Source organism: Haliotis cracherodii, unplaced genomic scaffold, assembly GCF_022045235.1.
Source record: "Haliotis cracherodii isolate W230 unplaced genomic scaffold, xgHalCrac1.p SCAF_21, whole genome shotgun sequence".
NCBI lineage: Eukaryota > Metazoa > Mollusca > Gastropoda > Lepetellida > Haliotidae > Haliotis > Haliotis cracherodii.
The window spans coordinates 4,175,842-4,195,421 of record NW_027266277.1 but is presented as its reverse complement, the minus strand read 5'-3'; the positions used below and the strand labels follow the sequence as shown (position 1 = coordinate 4,195,421).

The following is a 19,580-nucleotide window of genomic DNA, read 5'->3' as shown; positions in this document are numbered from 1 at the left end:
AACAACCAAACGAATTGTAAAGACGAATGATTTCACAGGAAGTACTAGGTGGTTCTGTTGATAAAAGGCGTTTACGTCATTCTTCAATATATTTTACGTGAGGGGCAGGCAGAGGGTCGGAAGAGAACACAAAGATCTGATGTTAATGTTGGTGTGAGACCTGCATCACCTCGGGCTTTGCTTGCTGTAAAAGACGACCATGCTTGTAAGAGGCGACTAACGGGATCGGGTGGTCAGGCTCGCTGACTTTTTTTATGCATGTCAACGTATCCCAGTTGGGTAGATCGATATTGGTAACCGACCGAAACCTGCACCACTTCGGGCTTTCCTCTCACGTTAAGCTTACTTACTTACTTACTTACTTTGGAGATTTAACGTGCGCTTTCCGACTGACGCGTATTTCGCACACGGGCCCGGCCAGGCCATTTAATGTGTTTCCGAAAGGGGCGAGGGTGGTCTGTGCAACCCAAGAGGGGGCTTTAGGGGTTGCTTCTATAGAATTTGGGAATTTTGAGATTTGGAATAGATGCCGATGGGGTTGGGGAGGAGAACTAAGGGAGCTGGGTATGGTGGATGATTGTTTGTTTTTGTGATTTTGATTTGGTAGGTTATTATGGTTTTAGATGCGTTTTATTCACGTTAAGCTGTCAGCCCTGATATAACAGGAATACTGTTATAAAAGCGGCGTGAATCCCAACTCACTCACTCATCAGTATGAAGCGTGGGCGTGAGTTAATGTCATCTATCCAACATAATGTCTGTGTGAGTGTCTCCCCATTGCTGAAGTGTTCACTGTTTATTAACAATGACCGAGACTTATTTACAAACTCGTAATATATTGCTTCCATTTCCGGAAACCGCGTTCGAGTACTGCATGCGTTAATGTGGCTACTATGTTAGTACTGCTAACTCCCCTCCCCCCCCCCCCCCCCCCCCACACACACACACACACACCCCACCCCACCCCACCCCACCCCACACACAGACCCCTTACAACCCCATGTAAGAGGACAGACTTTGGGATAGTCGGTCCTCGGAAAGCTGTGCATGCTTGTTATGGCTGGCTAAATGAATGGGGTGGTCAGACTTGGTGACTTGGTTTGTATGCCATTGTACGCCGATGGTGTGGAACGTTGTTAATATCAGTCCCTTGTTTGTCTGGTCCAAACTCGATATAAGGCTGGAATATTGCTGAGTACGGCGTATAACCAGAAACAAACCAAATCGGATGATCACATTGTTTAAACGTGTGTGTAGTTAGATTTGCATGCGTCAGCTTGTCACGTTCTATAAACGAACAAACTCACAACGATATATTAGAAATTATCAACACAGGTGACACATCTATACTCTGTTCACTGCATACCATACATCGCATTTCCTCTGTGAAGCCGAGTTCCAATAAACGCAGGGTTACAAAACACATATATTATATTTTCCAAAAAGAGTTGGAGATCGGTCGTCAGAAGAAAGATAAACTTTAAAAAATGTCTGCCAGAGATAGAACGGTTTCAGAACCGAACCCTTATTTCCCAACACAGCCGAAACACTGCAACGGACCATCCAATTCTTCCGTGCACGAGTAGGGGGGCATCCTTGATTTGGAACTTCGCTGAAAAGTCGGCAAATCGATCTGAGCCACAAGTATTGTTGATTTTCACTTGCCACAATAACACCCCCGATCTCCACTATATGTGATCAGATTGGGAATGCGTCGTCTACAACGAAAGCCTGAGGCTGATGGATAAGCTTCAAACTCGGCGATAGGTACGTAGCCAGTTTGCTCAGTTTCTTGTCAGTGTTTTGAAGACTTTGGAACAGGTTTCTGCGGTCACAAAATGTTCATGATCGGCCCGGCACAGGACGTCCTTGGACGGAAACCAGGTTTCAGGAAACGACAAATCCAATTGCTGTTCACTTGCGCCAGGCAACCGCAGTTCAGGTGTGCATGTAGCTATTCTGCATGCTCGGGGATCACGTGTTGTAACAGCGTTTATAAATCAGCACATTCTAGCCAGACGCCATTGCCATGTAGAGATTATAAACCTCCAGTGATGCATTACCATTGTTACAACGGGTTGTTCATTTCTCCGAAAATCTCTCTGCCCACGGGATATTCGAGCTGTGCCCTTTTGACTGAGAACTTTCGAGTGCTACAATTGAAATTTCAGAATTAAAGTTATATCATGTAAACAAAAAAGCATCTTCATATCTGTTGGTTTATAAGTCCGATATAAACCTATTGCTATCCGTGAAAATAATGCACTCCAGCGCAGGAAAAGCCCTCAGGGGCCTACGGCCCGCGGGCTTTTCCTTTGCCGGACTGCATTATTTTCACGGATAGCCCGCGGAGGCGGTTTATATCCTATACGTAGGAACTGGAGGAATCGCCGATGGTCTCGTGTAATGTGAAAACGTGTCTGGGGTCGTCCAAACTGACGTCATGCGAACGTCACGGTAAGGCGACATGACAGATTTAGGGGGCGAGTCTGTGATTATACGAGTCGGGATCAACATGACTGCCAGAACGCCACTGCATATTGTCCATGCAAGGGTCAACCAAGACAACATACTGGCGCCAATGAATGTACCGTTTGCGCGCCATGCTGGTACACGTTTTGTCTTTCAAGAGGATAACGCTCGTGCCCACCATGTGTTCCTGACCTCCCTCAGCAGCAAAACATCCCCAGAATGCAATGGCCATGCAGCCATGAGGCCTGACCTTCCCCATGGAACACGGCAGGCGCATGATCGTGAGACATGTACGCCGACGTCAAAGGCCTCACTACACACCCATCTTGCCTTTCTTTGTTAGCACCCTAATACGCCGCCATCATGTTCTGATGATACCCATGTTACACCTTGTGCTTCCTTTTTCTCATGCATCCATTGCTCTATCTCTTTGTATTTCTGTAATAATCTATTTCCGAATATCCCCAAGATAATTTGAGATACACTACTCAAGAGAAGTTAAAGTTCACCCGATTCTTTCATGTTGCTATAGTTAATCTGTCATGTCGGGTTATCCTTAACTTGTCTTGAGCACTATAGTGACCTGCACACCGCAGGTCAAGACAAGACGACAATGTAAAGAAATCATCAGTGCTGAGAAACGTGCAGAGAAGGTCAAAATGTGTCGGTAGCCGTTCATGGAGCCGTCAACAAATAGTGAGTGAGTATGGTTTTACGCCGCTTTTAGCAATATTCCAGCAATATCAGGGCGGGGGACACCGGAAATGGGCTTCACACATTGTACCCATGTCGGGAATCGAACCCGGGTCTTCGGCGTGAAGAGCGAACGCTTTAACCACTAGGCTACCCGACCGCCCCGCCAAGATATATACACCGGGTATCTAATTAATGCCTGGTCTCTAATATACACCGGGTCTCTGATTTAACGCAAGATCCTGAACATACGTCTTTTGATGGAAATACGGCACTCTCAATGAAACATGAGCTGTGTGCATCGTATTACAGCTGTGTCACTACGACCGTTGTACAGTCGACATTTTACAAAACAATGCAGCATTAGGGAATGAATTTATGGATGTCAACTTCTTTATTATGAGGAACACATCGTTCATCGGGTGAATGAAGGAGTAAGCACATACTCCGAAACGTTGTGTTGTGTAATAAAGAAGTTGACATCCATAAAGTATCTTCCTTATGTGTGTCTAAATGCCTTTAAAAGATTTAATGCAGCATTACATTCATGTACTCATCGAAAAAAGAGTTGGTTAACAGCTGGGATATATGCATTTACATCAGACCGCAAACACAAAGGTCCTCGTGAATAGTGTTTGTCAGAATACCTTATAAGCTACCGAACCTGCATTCCCGCTTTCAATACCAAAACCAGACTGCAGCTGCTCATATTTGATAGGGGATATTTTTATCTTTCTATGTCACGTGTGTATTTAAATCTATCTGACATATCTGATTGCCCCTGTCAAACGATGAGTAGTATGATTGAATGTCTGGACTGACGACTCAAGGATGTTCCAGGGCATTGCGTAACACTGCGAATACTGTCCTACTTGACATGGACTTCCACAGAGGAACGTCGCCTACATAAGACGTAACGGGCGCTAAGGTCCTCAGCAGTTGGATTAATTATACCAACAATGGTGTGGGAATAGATTCGATAGCTTTCATGATGCAGACCCCGCTATATGGGAGGAGCTTCGCTGTAGCCTCATACTTGACACCTTGCAGTATCACAGACACCCTCATACCTGACACCCTGTAGTATCACAGACACCCTCATACCTGACACCCTGTAGTATCACAGACACCCTCATACCTGACACCCTGTAGTATCACAGACACCCTCATACTTGACACCTTGGAGTTGCAGACATCTTGCAGTATCACAGACAACCCAATACTTGACACCTTGCAGTATCGGAAACACCCTCATACTTGACACCTTGCAGTGTCGGAGACACCCTCATACTTGACACAGGGGCGGCCGGGTAGCCTAGTGGTTAAAGCGTTCGCTCTTCACGCCGAAGACCCGGGTTCGATTCCCGACATGGGTACAATGTGTGAAGCCCATTTCCGGTGTCCCCCGCCGTGATATTGCTGGAATATTGCTAAAAGCGGAGTAAAACCATACTAACTCACTCACTCATACTTGACACCCTGTAGTATCGGAGACACCCTCATACTTGACACCTTGCAGTATCACAGACACCCTCATACTTGACACCTTGCAGTCTCACAGACACCCCCATACTTGACATCTTGCAGTACCACAGACAACTCATACTTGACACCTTGAAGTATCACAGACACCCTCATACTTAACATCTTGCAGTATCACAGACACCCCCATACTTGACATCTTGCAGTATCGGAGACACCCTCATACTTCACATCTTGCAGTATCAGAGACACCCTCATACTTGACACCTTGCAGTATCAGAGACACCCTCATACTTGACACCTTGCAGTATCAGAGACACCCTCATACTTGACACCTTGCAGTACCACAGACACCCTCATACTTGACATCTTGCAGTATCACAGACACCCCCATACTTGACATCTTGCAGTATCACAGACACCCTCATACTTGACATCTTGCAGTATCAGAGACACCCTCATACTTGACGCCTTGCAGTATCGGAGACACCCTCATACTTGACATCTTGCAGTATCACAGACACCCCCATACTTGACATCTTGCAGTATCACAGACACCCTCATACTTGACATCTTGCAGTATCAGAGACACCCTCATACTTAACATCTTGCAGTATCACAGACACCCTCATACTTGACATCTTGCAGTATCACAGACACCCTCATACTTGACACCTTGCAGTATCACAGACACCCTCATACTTGACATCTTGCAGTATCACAGACACCCTCATACTTGACATCTTGCAGTATCACAGACGCCCTCATACTTGACACCTTGCAGTATCACAGACACCCTCATACTTGACATCTTGCAGTATCACAGACACCCCCATACTTGACATCTTGCAGTATCAGAGACACCCTCATACTTGACACCATAAAGGTTGTATATATTTAGGGATATTTTAGACAAAAATACACTGGCAAGGAAAATATACATGTGATGCAGATTTTGCTGCACTTAAATAAGTAAACAAACTGAGCAATAATTCCAAGCACCAGGCGAATCGCACCCCTTGCCATAAGATAGGCCGTTCCAAATAGCCATCACGCCTGGGATACCACGTAAACTCGTAATTATAGTAACCAACCATGACTCCGACTCGTGCAGCACGTAAACACCACGTGCTGACAATGTTCAATTGTGTACATCAAGGGCAAGGTCGGTATTTGCCTCACAGTATGTAAATCAATGCATGAATGCTCTAGCTTTCTGAGTACTGACATCATAGTGATATGTTTGTTACATTTGGCCACGTCAGTATGCAAGGTATAGTCAGATTGGTTACCATTTAGTCAAACAATGGATGGAGTAATTATAAACACATCGTATAACGGCTCAGTCTGCGCTCGCTATTAAGAAAGCCATCATAACGGTGCCTAGGGGACTAGTCATTTATTATAGGGGGCGGGGTGTGAGGCTGGGGCGGGGTGTGAGGCTGGGGCGGGGTGTGAGGCTGGGGCGAGTCTAAATTTACTACCCGGGTACCCACTCGAGGTGGGAAGTTTCTTACTGGCAAAAGTATTTATATATAGTATAAAACGATCTGATCGTGCATATAATGAAGTTGACTGAAGCTTTGTCTTTACTAAAACATATAAAAATCAGATGGAATGTAGCTATGAAAATATATTGTTAATGTCATAAAAAAATATATCACATGACTAACCACGGGTCCGGGGTCCTACTCAGTACCCACCCGACTCGAATACCCGAGTTCCCAGCCCTAGTGGGGTGTGTACGTAAACACCTTTCAGAAGCAAGTCGATTGTTGAATAGCTGATTGAAGTGAAAGGCGCATGCACCGAGGGCTGTTATCAACTATAGGATTACCAATCCCCTTTGAATTACTGTTGGTATGGTGTTGTAATGTAATGTGATATATGTACTCTGCTCTGTTGCATGATATAAACCGCCTTCGGCTGCTTCATGTTGCCGTTGCGTTTACATACCCATGTAGCGGATTCCACCAGACAAGCACACCTGTGTATATATCTATGTCGTGAGCAATATACACGCGTTATAGTCATAATCAGTACAGTGCACATGCGCGTGTTGTTTCCTTCGAGAAAATCTCGCTTTCGCTCTATCCGTTTTCTTGTATACATACATAGCATTTGGCTTGTTTGTTGTTAAACGCACCCATATTCCAGCTATATGACGGCAGTCTGTAAATTATCGAATCCAGTGACTGATATCATATGCATCGATCAACGCAACTGGGATACGATGACACGCATCAACCAAGCCGGCGAGCCTGACCATCCGATCCCGATGTTCTTATGACAAGCATAAACGCATCTTACGACAAACATGCATGGGTTGCTGAAGATCAATTCTAACCAGGATCTTCACAGGGGGAGACAAGCATATGGGTTGATTCACGAATGACAGAGTGAAAGTGATGTTTCTTTTACCCGCTGCGGCAAAATATTTGCGCAGCTATTCGCGGCGAGAACACGCATAGAGAATGAAATACATAATGTTGAAATGTCGACGCGGTGGTCTTTTTATCAATGGGCATCTCATTTCCCATCATTTTCTTTTCCCAAAATTCGATGAAAACGGGATTTTCAAAATGGTTAGTGAAAGGTTGCATTTTCAGTCTTTTTCGATGAAACAACAGCAAAAATAGAACAAAAAATAGAAACCACTGATGTAACCATACGTTGTACTAAATTTGTCAATCTCATTTAAATCAGATATCTTAGTATCTGATTTGAATGAAGTTGCAAAGGTTTGTTACTTAAACCTGAACGTTTTTAGAATGTCATTATGAAATCTATCAAGATTAATTGAGCTATCAATGTTCTTGCGAAGAAACGTTAAGTCTTAAGGTACTGGTCATGTATGACAGGGTTGGTTTGGGGCGCTGAGATTGGTCTTAAGACTCTATCATATTTTTTTCCCATTTTCTTAAATAAATATGTTCTAAAATACAGTGAAGACGTTATGGTTTATTTTCCAGTCTTTTAGAATAAAACAGAAGTTTATCATCAGTATTGTCAGTGACGGAAATTTACAAGCGACCTACAACCACGAACTGTTTACAGAAAGTTTACGTTGACCCAAACTGTCAATGTCACACAATCTCATCTCGTCAAACTATTGGAACCACGTATTTTTTGCAGTAGTCTCCCCTTAGTATACAGGTTGTCCGCAAGGTTGACCTAGAATGCTAAATTTTGATTGGTTACTGATAGCATAAATACGGCTGAGGACCCAGGTACAGTCTCTTCGTTAGTTGTCAATCGGTGGGTGATAGTGGCTTCACGTTGCAATTGATTTCTAAGTTGTCTATGCCTCGAAAAATGTATTAAGTGCAAGTGCAGGTAATTTTATTCGTTAGACGAATGATCATGTGTCCTTGAAAAATTAACCTAACACGTGCAGGGACCGTGATTGCATAGTTATAGCATTATTTAGAATTTATCGTTTTGACAATGTGCAGTCTTTAAACAAAGGATGCTCTTGTGCATATGTTACAGGTAGAAGCTAGTTCTTGACCTCCGACGTATATAAAACATTTTTATCAAACTGTATATGTATTGTGTTGCAAATGCAGAAATAGCAGAAATACCAAAACATGTCAGTGATGATCTAGTCTATATGTTGCCATAATAAAGACACGAGTCTGCTGTCAGATCAGCTGATAACTGTCAAATACTTACACCACAAAACTAAGCCAGCGGTGGGAACTAACCTTTTTAGTCAACTAGTTCTTATAATGATAACATATAGCAAACACCTTAAAGTGGTATATTGGGCAGTGGCAATTAGCTAACTAAATTACTGTAGTAATATGTATATGCAAATCACGAATCTGATCTATTTGAATCGTTGCTAGTGTAAGTAATGGTAATCTGCTGTTGCATGTTAATATGTAAATAGGACTTACCAGAGACACTCCCATGATGTTTATCACATTATTATTCACAAATGACTACTACAGTAGAGGAAATATATGGCACTCAAACAGATAATTTGTTTTATTTGTTCCTGTATTTCACAATTGTGGTTTTCAAATAATTATCTCAAGTTCTGATTAGTCATCACTTAGTAATCATCAAACTGAAATGGGTGATAACAATGGGTCAGGATTTATAAATTATGTTTTTCATTGTTTTGATTTAAAATTTAAAAGTAAACAATCTGTTTGTCAGAAAACTTTTAGTTTTATTCCAAAATACAGCGGTTGATTACATGTGAACTTCACAGCAACTTTTGGGTGACAAGTGAATAATGGGAATTTGTCAGTTTTCTCAATGCTATTTTTTCCTTTTTGGTCCAATATCATGTGGCAAACTAACTGTTTGTTTGGAGTGAAAGTAATGCATTAGCTTTAGCACAGACTTTGTGTCAAAATTGAACATAAAACTTACGTACTAAATGTAAAATTTAGTGTGAAATGGAATTTGAGCCCGTCTGTGAGACTAAAGGGTTTGAGAAACGCAAGATTTTTGGAACCCTTTTTTTAAGCAAAGGAATTGTATAAAAACCCTTGACTCTTATCAAGGAGAATTGTCTCTTTATTTTGAATGCTGCTAATAATAATCATGAAAATGAAATGCAGGAGACAAAAACAATTGTATATGTATGTGTGTTGTTAAATTCAGGTCAATTTACTACAGAAATTTTCTGTAAACAGATGCTAAGTACAAATAAACTCCCGTTAACAAACTGGCTTGTCGGGTCCAGACTCGGTAACTGATGGAGGGTTTTACAATTCTTTGTTTTGTTGTGTCATTATCATGGTGGAAATAAGTTCCTGGTACTTTAAGGCATCTGTAAGGGCCTTGTGCCACACCTTGGCATCTGTGTGATGGGTTTGTGACAAACATTGGGATACGTTCCTGTCCCAGCATGCATTCAATCTGATACATTTTGTTGCCCTTTATTGTCAGTTCAACTGGCTGTGTTCCTTCTCTTGATAACATAACTGATCGTTTTCCTGCTAGATATATTTCCCGTTGAAGGAGCTTGTTGCTGTGTTACGAATGCATACACGGAAGGCTTTTGTTGTGAAATCTGCTGAGTAAAGTGCTGCTTTGAATACAAAGAAAATTAATTTTGTCAGGTGGTAAGTCCCAATATAGAGGTTGTTTGTCAATGGAAGGGATTTGTTGGGCCATTCTCAAACTTTGAAACAGAATGTGGCCTGGTCTGAATGTTTGTCATCAATAAGTTACAGCTTAGACTTTGGTTTAAAAAAACATAATTGATGTGATTCTGATTATCAAACCAACTCTAAAATAAGGTGCTGACTTTATTAGTGGTACCGCTGGTTGTGACAAAAGGAAAAGCTAATGAACTTGCTGACAGAATCGCCCCAATGGCGGAGATGCTTGCTCATCATGTCGATCACTGGTTTGTCTGGTCCAGACTAGATTATTTTCAGCCATTGTATTGCTGAGTGCACCATTAAACAGCAAACAAATAAACAGAAATATAGTGGTATTAAGTGTAATCCAAACCTCAACATTATGTTCATGGGGATTAGATAATCATACTAGCCTTGTGTATAATACTTACCAAACTTCATAATAGTTGAGGTCAGTATTCAAAATAGCCGCCTGCCTGCTCTTCAAATGCTAGTGACTTTAAAATTCATCTTCCTGAGGCAAGGGAGTTAACTGACTGTAAAAGTACAGTGTCAACCCTTGTTGAACTAGGCTGGAATTTCTGTGCTCGACCAGTGGCTATTGCAACTTATGTCCCTCCTATTGACCAATCAGATTACACCTCTCATATCACTTGCATTTGCTTCAAACAATATAGTGGCACCCAGTCATGATGATTTGATCAATAATAAAAATCTAAATTGTGATAAATGGGTCTTACTTTTTGAAGTGTATCAAGTCACATGAGCACCTTGATTAAAAACATAAATGGATCATGATGTAGTTACTTGTTTCTGTCAAAATTACATATTTTTGGAGACTAAGCGTTAATCCGGACTGGTGGCTAGAGTGAGTTATATTGTATGACTTTTTGTTTTCAGTTCAATTGAGTCATGCCTGAGATCGAGAAGCTGTGTGCCAATGCAAGCAGTACATCTGACAGCTCTTCGTCTGGATCTTCTGAAGGGGGAGTATCTCCAGGGTCGTCACGGTGCCCCACCCCACTTCACTGGACCCCTCGGTACCACAGACTGATTGACCGCATCAACCGCAGAATTGGTTCTGGAGATCACTTTTTCTCACTTGAATATTTCCCACCCAGAACAGCCAATGGAGCAGTCAATCTTATTGGAAGGTGATTTTTGTAGACACATGTTTTTTTCACTCCGTTATTATTAGGCTTGAAAAATGTCTTCTTGTGAACCAGAAAATGACCCCTACTTTATATTTATTTTTACATTTTTGTCATTAGCATATTGAAAGCCTGCTTCTATTTTGTTCTACCTCATCGGGATCAATAAATTATCCAATCTCATTAAAATCAGATCTTAGTTCTTGCTCCCGCTAAAAAAAGATCTGAGGACATCCCATTACGGGTCACGTCAGACCGACCTTGCGCAAACTTTGACCGACCTGTGGAATGACCAGTCAGAAGGCAGCTTTCTCGTGCTTTACGGCACTAATTTCAAATTGACGACTACGCTTCGAAACATACTTTGACAAATTCTCAATTAAAAATTTGAAGCCTGAACAAAAGAACATTCTGGAATGGCTAATAGATGGGCTAGCTTGTATGAATTCAGTCGTTAAACCTGTAACTATCGTTAGGAATACAGTTTTCGAGGTTGCATGAGTAGAAATCACATTCCGACTGTCACTTTCATAATCTGGTAAGCGACACTCTGATTGCCATTTGGTCGGATGAAAGGCTGTTCTGAAATGACCCCTAATGGGGTGAATTCAGATCTTTGTTTAGCGGTAGCAAGAACTAAGGTCTGATTTTAATGAGGTTGTAAATTATCAATACCCAAAGTAAATGGTAACATGAGAGTCTAAAAATGTTATCTGAAGTCCTGGAAGTTACAAGAAACACATCTTTCATCTAAAACATTCCTTACCAATGCATTAATACTTTATACGGAGGTTTGTTTCCAGCCCAATAAGATTATGAATCTCATTACTCTTATTTGAACCAGCCGACACGATACAACGACAACTCCCTTACTTGAAACCTCCCTTACTTGACATGCTTGATGGCTGTAGACTTGACCACAAAGAACATCCAGGCCACCTTGAAAGTAGGCAGTGAACAACATGTTTTTTATATCGACTCGCATTAATCTCCTGACACATTCTGTTTCATATTAATTTGGTGACCGTTATTTCATGATTTATGGTACCCTTTGTATACAAATTTTAGAAATGCCAAAACCATGTTGTTCTTTTTGAAGTTGAAATTTTCAACCTAATCAGCAAACAATAACCTCAAGACAGGAGACTTTCATATTCATGATAGTATGGAGTGATAGCTGTTCGAGTAAACAATATCCTCACAAACTTAACTTCAGCTGCTTAACCAGTGATGTAACCTCCATGAAATCAAAAGCAGGAAATTCCAGACAGGTCATATTAAGAGATAGGTCAGGTCACAGTCGAAGATTGTACAGGTTCCAAGTGTTTTTTACCCCCCCCCCCCCCCCGCATCCCCTCCTCCCTCTTCTTCTTCTCTCTTTCTCCCCCCCCCCCCCCCCCCCCCCCAAGGAGTTACATCTTCCTGTCCGGGGACTTTTTGTGTGTGCTGCCTTTAACTTGAAAACTATTCTATAGATTTTTTTCAAACTTGGCAAACAATTTCTTTAGCAATAGGAGAGGTGCAGTGTGTAGTTTGATTCAATATTTGGATTTCCTGAGCTATTTTTGATTTTTCACTTTGAATATTTTTATTGAATCATTTGTGTGACCTATAACTTGATAACTACTGGATGGATTCTCTTCAAATTTAGGGTATACTTTCTTTACTCATAGGTGGGGGAAGTGCAAAATTTGATTTTGATATGTTTTCTTAAAAAAAATTTTTTTTCATGTTTTGAAGTTGAATATTTTTTTGTTTCAACATTTATGCGACCTCTTACTTTAAATCTACATCATGGATTTTCTTCAAATTGGTGGTACAGATTTGATACCAATTGGAAAGGTGCAGTGCAAAGTTTGATTTCGATAAGTGGGTTTTCTGAGAAAATATTGCTTGTTCGTGGTTTGAACTTTGAAATATGTTGGACTCAGTCTGGGTAGTTAGTGAGCCCTGCTCACTTTCTGCCTTGTTGTGAGCTGTTATGTATGTCATGTTTCCACCAGTGTGCAGAGTACCTGACGTGACTATAAAATCTAATATGTCCACATATACATGTCTCGCTATATTAAATGCGGACAAGGATCACTCATTACTTTTATATGTATCCAACTGCTGGTATTTCAGTGATGTCCAATTTGGCATGCTTGGTAGCAGGTACACATTGAACATCCAATTACCATGTGATATGAGGGTTTGAAGGACTCATTAATATTAGCCTACACGAAAAGGCTAAAAGCAGGTATAACAGAAGAGAGAGGTTATTTTGTGTTTTGTTGTACATGTAAACATTCCCATTTAAGAATAATTTAGAACAAGGACCTGTAAAGACCATAGGCTGGCATCTGCTGAGGTTTTCTGAAGACAAATTTTTACATTTGATAAATTTTGGCAAAGCACAATAAGGGGGGACAACTCTGCAAGACAAAAACACATTGATGCAGTGCATGAGAAGACTGCAAAATAGCTGGACTGTGACTGTTGCTCACTCTGTTGATAATGTTTTGTAACTCAATAAGTATTCAACGTGTTGTTTAATACCAATACAGACAGGAATGTAGGGTCGTAACAATGTATCAAATAAAGCATGTATTTATTCATGGGCCGATGGCATAATATCAATAAGTTAATATGTTCAATCAAAGCCACCTTACACCGACTACCAATAGGCATTATACAAGGAAATAGCAGTTACCCAAAATACACCTTGTTTGAAGACTTCTTTGGGTATCCAGAATGTGTTGATACCTGGTATCAGATATCAGATAATAGCTGGAGCAACCTCCCTCGGTAATCTGGTGAATCTGGGCTGTGTTGGACTTTGACATGACAAATTATGCATGGAAATCTACAGAGGTTAAAGTTGTCCTCATGCTATCATAGTACTATTACAATAGAGAGACGTCACTGTCGAGGGGAATTTCCGAGTGACTCCATTCCTTAAATATAATGGAGGCGAGACTCAATACTTCTAAGGAATGGAGGGTTACTAGGATATTCTCGTACTTAAAAACACATCCCTACATTTACATTTCATAAAACTTTATCTTGTGGAAAATATTTCGAAAAAAAATGCCAGAACTCTTCGTAGCCTGCATTTATACTGCATGACTTACCAATTGTGTGATGCAGTTGGATTGTGTTCTGTGCCACTGTTGTAAGTCCACCAGGTTCCGTCAGGGTGCAATCTTTAACTGTACATGATTCTTTACACTTTCTTGGGATCCTAAACAAGTAGTTTATCAATGACTGGCACGTTCTGAAGACATGCTGATGAACATCTTTGAAGTTTTATTATACGTATTATTTTCTGAGATTTTAGGATTATACAAATATTTGACGGGATCGAAATTAGCCTAGAAATTCTGCTAGCCCGAAAAGTGTTTGTTGTTAAATGCCACACTCTGCAGTAAAAAAATAGCTGTAAATTGTTGATATCATTCGACATTTCTGGTTTTCTAAGATGGCAATCTTGATCAATGCATTTTCCGAAAGAGTGCTGAAGAGGATTAAGAAATAATGGGTAATAAAGAAATTATTACACTCAAATGTGTGTCATACTGATTTTACGAAACCTGTGTAAGAATTCATGTATTGCCTCGCTTGGAAAATACAAGAATTCTGACACTTGTTTCATAAATTCAGTGTGGCACACATGCTCGTTTCATAATCTCTATGCATATACCTGCCAGAATACATTGTACGATTGGGAAAGATGCTGACATAGTTGAGATGGTTCCACAGCGTTAGAAATTGGCACTAGTCCTGTAGTCCTTGCCAAACTGGCCAACAGTTAAGGTATCATAAGGACAAGTAGAAATGTGCCATTTTTAGGGTTTTGCTATGTTGTCATTGTAAGGACTAGGGGACTAAAAATGTTAATGTGGACCCTTGCTCCAGGTTTGAGAGGATGGGTCAGGGCAAGCCGCTGTTCTGTGACATCACCTGGCATCCGGCTGGGGACCCCTCCAACACAGAGAAGCCCACCAGCTCCACGTGTATGGCCGGCACGATGCTCAACTACTGCGGCATCGAGACCATGCTCCACATGACGTGTTGCAACATGACCATTGACACCATCAAGTCCAACCTTCAGAAGGCCAAGGACCTTGGCATCAGGAACATCCTGGCACTGAGAGGAGGTAGGCTTGTGCTCCAGCATGGAATAAGGGAGTGGTATTTTATTGTGGGGATTAGAGGTGGGGCGGGGCATAAAAATATGAAACAGCGAAAGAGTGGGGTTGCCAAATTTATCAAAACAGTTGGGGGGTAGGGGTGGGGGCATTAAGAAATGTCACATTTCTTTTCAAATAAAAACATAAAAAATGTTTAAACATTATTTAGGGACTAGTAATTTATAATAAGGAACGGGGGGGTTGAGGGTCATGAAATATTTTTTATATGTATTTATGGGGATGAATGAAAATGTGACTGTCTCTGGCATTGACTACTGTTATTGCAACAGTGAATATGTTTTTGTCAGCCTTGTAAAGGTTAATGGACTTCTTTGGTCCACTGGAAATGGCAAGTTTAAGAAATGAGGAAATTGTTTTGAAATTGTTACGATTGATGACTGGTATTTTCTTCTTGGTTGCTTGTTTGGGGCTTACCATAGTAATTTTATGCATGCCCATAACAAAAGGGATGATTTAAAAGGTTTTCTAACATTTGAACAGGAGCAAACCTTGGGCCCAACCTGATTTACTTTGGGAATAGCTGGTAAAGAGAATATTGACACTGAATATTCATCATTGGGAAAGTATTTACTGATGGATAAAAGTTTTCTTTTTTTTCAGCCCGACATGTGCAATTGGTTAGGTTATTAGTTGAAAACCTTCACATTGTTGTAAGAATAAAGACTATATGTCCGACATGTGAACATATCAGATAATGTAATAAAGGTTTCCTGAGTATGATTAATCCCCGATACTTCAGACCCCCCGACAGAGGAGGACGACTGGCAGCCAGTTGAAGGAGGGCTCAACTATGCTGTCGACCTCGTCCGCCTCATCAAGAGGGAATATGGAGATCACTTTGTTGTCTGTGTTGCAGGTAGGCGTCCAGTGTTTCACATTAAATATAGTTCATTTCGAAAATTCTCTCGAATATGTTCTCAGTTTTATTCAGAATTCTAATTAACACCTCTTGTGTTTCTTGAAGAGTTAATCTTGACAATAACATCATACTGAATTTGATTCATGTTATTAACACCTTATGTTTCAGTACATGGGCAAATTATCATACAAATCAATAGAAAGGTTTGATCTAGGGATAAACATTATATGTATCTGATTATGTGATTTGTATAAATACATGATGAAAGGGACATAACTCTACTTGTACACATTTGAACAAAAATGCTTAATCATTTGTTTTAGTGATTTTACCAATATATATATATATATATATATATATATATATATATAATAAAATAATAAAGTCCACGTTAGTCCATCATCTTCTTTATATCAGTTTCATATACATAGTACTTTCGCTGTCTCATGACAGCTCTTCAGTGTAACTGACATTGACATATAATGACGTCATACTTATGATTACGTCATAAATTACAACTGTGACGTCATAATGTATTTACACACTCCAGCGACGACACCAAGTAATTTAACAATTGTAGGGAGACATTTGAATTAAATATACAGTATTTGTAAAGTAACAGTGCAACAATTACGATTGAAATGACAAATCTATTAATACATTCTAGAGTTCAATTTTGGTTTCATCAATTGGATAAACATTTGTTCTTTTTCCAGTCTCAGCTGCTTGTTACTTGTATACAATTTATAAAACGGAAAAATAGTAAATTTCCCGTTTCCGCAATCATCAATGTGTTTGCTGACACCTAAGCATCGAACATTAGGGTCTCTAATCTGCTGTTTGTGTACAGTGACTCTATCTTTTAATTCCATGCCGGTTTCACCGATGTAGTTTTCGCCGCATCCCGAACATCTCATAACATACACCACATCTTTGCTGCGGCAGTTCATGTCGGCTTTCACATTGAAACCCTTGCCATTTGCAAAAAGGAAAGTAGTACCTTCACTTATGATGTTACACGTGCCGCATCTTGGTGTGTTACATCTACTTACACATGGTACACTCTCTGTACAAGAATATTTATATTTATAGAATATAATATACGGAACCAGGAAAAACGTTTCCTGCGTGGTACAGGATGCGGAAGAGGACGTGGCAGAAAACAAGGAAGAGTCAATAATATACAGCATGGTGATTACAGCAGACCAAATAATGCACAACGTGAGGATTACAACAGATATTTTTTAGGGTACAGCCACCAAACAAGGCACAGATTGAAAGAAATGTGACTGCTGCAGAAGAAAAACAACGCGTTGACCCGAAAATAATTAACATTTCTAAAAGACAACTCACTACAGCTGAAATAACTTTACTAAAACGGGGTCTAAAGTTCACGCCAACTCCGTCACAGAATCACGAAGAGCTTAAAGTGGACATTCATGCATTCAGTAGAAGACTGAGACTCATGGAATATTTTGAATGCGATGATCAAGAGGATGATATATCCATTTCCGATAAAAATTCGATCACAAATAGACCATTATTAAGGAACAAAAGCATGTTCAATCCAAAAAAGAACAGGGATAAATACCTTGATGACTACTTATACAACCTTGAGAAATATCCTCTACGGAACATCAGGAAGTGCCATCCCAACTTATCACTGGAAGAACGTAAAGCTGTGGAGGATCTTAAAAATGACAAATCGATTGTTATTAAGGAAGCAGATAAAGGCGGCGCAGTCGTAATAATGGACTCGGAATATTATGAATCAAAAATTTATGAATTATTGCAAGACAAGGAATTTTACATTGAAACAGATAATACTGAAAAAGCTGTAATTAAGAAGATTAAAAAACATAGTGATGACTTCTCCGGAGATCTACACCCTAAAGAAAAAGACTACTTAATAAACAGTGACCCGCAGACGGCTAATTTCTATGGACTACCCAAGATCCATAAAAGTAAATTGATAAATAATGCTATTTCCGAACAGAATGCGGAATATATCGAAATTACCAGCTGTCCTGATTTGACATTCAGGCCGATTGTCGGAGGACCGAACAGCCCGACTCAGCGCCTAAGTAATCTCGTCGATATCATTTTAAAACCATTAACAAAGCATGTACCGAGTTTTGTAAGAGATGATGTAGACTTTCTTTCCCAGCTGCCCCATGCCGTACCTATTGATGCGACTCTAGCCACCTTTGATGTGAAGAGTTTATTTACCAACATACCCCATGATCTGGGATTGGAAGCAGTTCAGTTTTGGCTGAGAAAACATCCTGAGGCTATCGACACTGAATTTTCGGAAAGTTTCATCGTGGAATCTTTAAGATTAGTCTTAGAAAATAATACCTTCTGTTTCAACGGAAAATTCTATCATCAAAGAAAGGGAACGGCCATGGGAACGAAAGTCGCCCCAACATACGCTACACTTGTGATGGGTTACATAGAGGATATTCTTTACAGGAAGGTACACGATTCCATGTCAGAATCCATTGCCAAACATGTGCGCGAAACTTGGAAGCGATTCTTGGACGACTGCTTTTTAGTTTGGCACTCAACCCGTGAAAATTTAGACATTTTTCTGGATATTATTAATAAGCTCCATCCTTCCATCAGTTTTACTATGGAGTCTAGCGAGAGCGAAATTCCATTTCTGGACGTCCTTGTAATTAAGGAAGATACTAAATTGAAAACTGATATCTACTACAAACCAACGGACACCCATCAATACCTACAATTCGGTTCATGTCACCCCAGGCATACACGAACTAACATTCCTTATTCACTTGCGCGGAGAGTATGTACCATCGTGTCGGAAACGGATAAAAGAGATTTAAGATTGAAAGAATTAAGGGGGTATCTCAGGAAGCTAGGATATCCGCTTCGCGTCATAAATGAAGCAATAGAAAAGTCTTTAAAAATTCCAAGACATACTCTCCTGAAACCTAATGAAAAATCTGTGGGCGATCAAATTATACCGTTTGTGTCCACCTTCAATCCTAATAACTGTGATATCATGCCAGTCATAAGGGACAACCTCCCAATTTTACAGCAAAGCGATAAAATGAAACAAGGACTGAATAAATTTAAAATTATAAAAAGTACAAGGCAACCAAAAAATCTCAAGCAAATTCTTTGTCCATCCAAATATTCTTGTACAGAGAGTGTACCATGTGTAAGTAGATGTAACACACCAAGATGCGGCACGTGTAACATCATAAGTGAAGGTACTACTTTCCTTTTTGCAAATGGCAAGGGTTTCAATGTGAAAGCCGACATGAACTGCCGCAGCAAAGATGTGGTGTATGTTATGAGATGTTCGGGATGCGGCGAAAACTACATCGGTGAAACCGGCATGGAATTAAAAGATAGAGTCACTGTACACAAACAGCAGATTAGAGACCCTAATGTTCGATGCTTAGGTGTCAGCAAACACATTGATGATTGCGGAAACGGGAAATTTACTATTTTTCCGTTTTATAAATTGTATACAAGTAACAAGCAGCTGAGACTGGAAAAAGAACAAATGTTTATCCAATTGATGAAACCAAAATTGAACTCTAGAATGTATTAATAGATTTGTCATTTCAATCGTAATTGTTGCACTGTTACTTTA

The 19,580-nt window shown here is 40.3% G+C and overlaps 1 protein-coding gene across 2 annotated transcripts in view; it reads left to right on the top strand.

Annotated features, from left to right (window-relative positions):
* The first annotated feature begins 7,897 nt into the window (after positions 1 to 7,897).
* The window catches only part of LOC139470702 (methylenetetrahydrofolate reductase (NADPH)-like), a 31,674-nt gene continuing 19,991 nt past the window's right edge, over positions 7,898 to 19,580 (top strand). For both annotated transcript variants that reach the window (XM_071252966.1, XM_071252967.1), the window contains exons 1-4: positions 7,898 to 7,983; positions 10,653 to 10,906; positions 14,801 to 15,042; positions 15,836 to 15,952. In XM_071252966.1, the coding sequence (XP_071109067.1) occupies positions 10,665 to 10,906; positions 14,801 to 15,042; positions 15,836 to 15,952 (601 nt within the window). In that variant the 5' untranslated portion in view covers positions 7,898 to 7,983; positions 10,653 to 10,664. The remainder of the gene's footprint in view (positions 7,984 to 10,652; positions 10,907 to 14,800; positions 15,043 to 15,835; positions 15,953 to 19,580) is intronic.